At 54.7% G+C, this 2685-nt stretch overlaps 2 protein-coding genes across 2 annotated transcripts; both read right to left on the reverse strand.

The window, feature by feature from the left end:
• Nucleotides 1-927: 927 nt before the first annotated feature.
• LOC135115797 (uncharacterized) lies at nt 928-1497 on the reverse strand. The gene has a single exon (XM_064032812.1). The coding sequence runs from the start codon at nt 1495-1497 to the stop codon at nt 928-930; it is 570 nt and encodes a 189-aa protein (XP_063888882.1).
• A 4-nt stretch (nt 1498-1501) lies between these two features.
• Nucleotides 1502-2485, reverse strand: LOC135115798 (uncharacterized). Its single transcript, XM_064032813.1, has one exon. It carries the CDS (start codon nt 2483-2485, stop codon nt 1502-1504), a length of 984 nt encoding a protein of 327 aa, XP_063888883.1.
• Nucleotides 2486-2685: the final 200 nt, after the last annotated feature.

Here is a 2685-nt window from a genome sequence, read left to right on the forward strand (position 1 = left end):
CTCTCAGATCTGAACTCTAGCTACGCATACAGGGTCTGTTTATGTGAAAGAGATGGATCAGGTTCGGGAATCTGAGATTAAAGGATGGCCAGTCAGGTGCCTGTAAATGGGGTGAAGGAACCAATGGCAGAGGTCGTTATTCTGACCAATGCCCTGCGATGGAGACAAAGGAAAGCACAATGTAGGTGTTTTCCTTAAGGACTGGCAGGAATGTAGGGAAAGTGTGATATTCCCTTGAGAGGGAGAGAGGAAAAAGAAAGGTTAAAAATAGATCAGACTGGCCACGTGAGGACAGTGAACGTGGAATACTGGCCAATTAAATATATGAGTAATGAATATATACATTTTTAATTGTTATGACTGATGCGACTGATACACCAGGCAGTGATTAAAGGAAGTCCAGAAAATATGCCGATTTGCCTTCTATGTGCTACAGTTTTTTTCGGTGCGGTCATGAGGCATGGCGCTGTCGTTATGACATGTGTTGAGTGGAAAAGAAACACAGAGTGGCTGAACGTGACTATAATGGTAGCAGGCGTACAGTAATAATAAGTGGGCGTGAGTCTGACTGACTCCCGCCACTGGCTGCGTCTTTGAGCCTGGCTCGCAGTTGCCAGCTCTCACAAGAAACTAAAACTCCTACATCTCCCCCTCAAGATTGTAAGGGGAACATACAAAATCTTAAGACAATGAGAAATACAAAACTGAGAAGTCCAAATGACATAAAGGAAAGTAATTATTGTGTCACGTAGTCCTCCAGCCACCTCGGTTGACGCCTGTGCCTCGGCTGTCGAGGCGGTGGAGGTGGAAGTGCTTCTGGCGTGAGTGGTTGCGGCTCTCGCGGTGAGGGGGGCGGCTCTGGCTGTGGCGCGGCCTCTTTCAAGTGGCCGTGAGTGCGTATAGATATCCGACCACTCCCGTCCATTCTTACAGCGTACTGGCGGTAAGGATGGACCTCGACGACGGTACCATACTCCATGCCTTGCTGGTCTGGTCCTGAACCCATACACGGGCTCCCGGCTGCAGACGACGTCGTCGACGGCGCTGGCCCGGGCTCTGTTGGCGTATTTCCTCGTGACGCTGTGCCATGAGTCTCTCTCTCTTTTCTTGGGTCTGCTGCCACTCGGGGTTGACTTTGTAGTTCTGCTTGGCTGTGGGGACTCCATCTCTCAGCTGTCTGCCTGTCGTCAACTGTGCGGGTGACATGTTCCCTCCCCGCAGCGGGGTATTTAGGTATTGGAGGAGAGCCAGCGACACCTTGTCGTTGTCTAGGCTGCCGCTGGTCCCCGTGTTGTCTCGCAACATCCTCTTGGCTGTCTTCACGGCCGCCTCCACGCGGCCGTTAGATTGGGGGTACTGAGCGGAGGAGAGACGGGTCGCGACTCCCCACCTCTTGAGGAACGCAGTCATTTCTCCACTCACAAGGTTTGTACCTCCATCAGTAGAGAGTTGCTCTGGGGCCCCCCATCTGGTGAAGAAGTGCCTCAGGTGTTTCATGATTTTACCGGAAGGCACCCGAGGGTAGATGTGCCACCTCCAGCCACCCAGTGAGTCTGTCAGCGTATACCAGGTAAGTTTGACCTCCCAGCTGGAATAAGTCCGCCACCGTCTGCTGAAAGGGGTAGTCGGGGGGTGGCGTGAGGATGAGGGGCTCGGGCGGTTGTGAAGGCGCGTTGGCGTTACAGGTGTTGCACATGGCCCGATGATGCTGCAGATCACCCTCTATCCCAGGCCAATATACTGTTTGCCTGGCCCTCCTCAGCATGAAGTCGAGCCCCTGATGGCTGGCGTGAAGACTGGAGGCTACTCGTTGACGTAGAGCCTCAGGGATGACGAGTCGCACACATCCCTGGTCGTAGGTATAGGTGACTAGGCCACGGGACACTGCCAGTCTGTCCCGTACGCTGTAAAAGGGGCGTAAGCAGGCGAGCTCCTGTGACTTGTGGGGCCGCCAGTCGCCGCTGCACACTCTTGAAACCAGCGACTGGTATGTGGGGTCCTCAAGCGCCACTTGCAACACCATTTCTTCATCGATGGTGGTGCACCCACTCAAGTCAAGGGCGGCTACCGCAGCTGCGGACATAGCTGCGGCGATAGCGACGTCTTGATCCTCATCCACCTCGTCCGGGGCAGCCTTGGCTGCGGGATACCTGGCGTCGAGCGCTTTCTGTAGCTCAGGGGCACACAGAAGCCGAATGTAACGTGCGGCGTCTCCATCACCGACAGCGTTGAGTTCGATCCAGTCTTCTAAGGATCGACGCCATGTCCTGAAGTCTGCTGCAGACATGTCCAGGTCGCACTTGTCCTGCCCAGCTGTACTGAAGACCTTGCGTCTTGGCGTCCCCATTGCTGCAACGTCTCGTCGCAAGGCTTCAATGGCTCCCTGCTGGGATAGCAGGAACGTCTGAGCCTGTGCTAGGAAGCCTGCTCCCTCTCTCCTTCTTCCAGAAGCGGCAGGGAACCGTGGGCGTCTTGGAGTGGCCATCGTGGACGTAGGAAGACTGCTATCACTGCGCCATGTTGAGTGGAAAAGAAACACAGAGTGGCTGGACGTGACTGTAATGGTAGCAGGCGTACAGTAAGTGGGCGTGAGTCTGACTGACTCCCGCCACTGGCTGCGTCCTTGAGCCTGGCTCGCAGTTGCCAGCTCTCACAAGAAACTAAAACTCCTACAGACATGGCATG

This window comes from Scylla paramamosain, chromosome 29, assembly GCF_035594125.1.
Source record: "Scylla paramamosain isolate STU-SP2022 chromosome 29, ASM3559412v1, whole genome shotgun sequence".
Taxonomy (NCBI): domain Eukaryota; kingdom Metazoa; phylum Arthropoda; class Malacostraca; order Decapoda; family Portunidae; genus Scylla; species Scylla paramamosain.

Coding starts and splice junctions, on each gene's coding strand:
- LOC135115797 (XM_064032812.1), bottom strand. CDS start 1,497: ATGAAACACCTGAGGCACTTCTTCACCAGATGGGGGGCCCCAGAGCAA.
- LOC135115798 (XM_064032813.1), bottom strand. CDS start 2,485: ATGGCCACTCCAAGACGCCCACGGTTCCCTGCCGCTTCTGGAAGAAGG.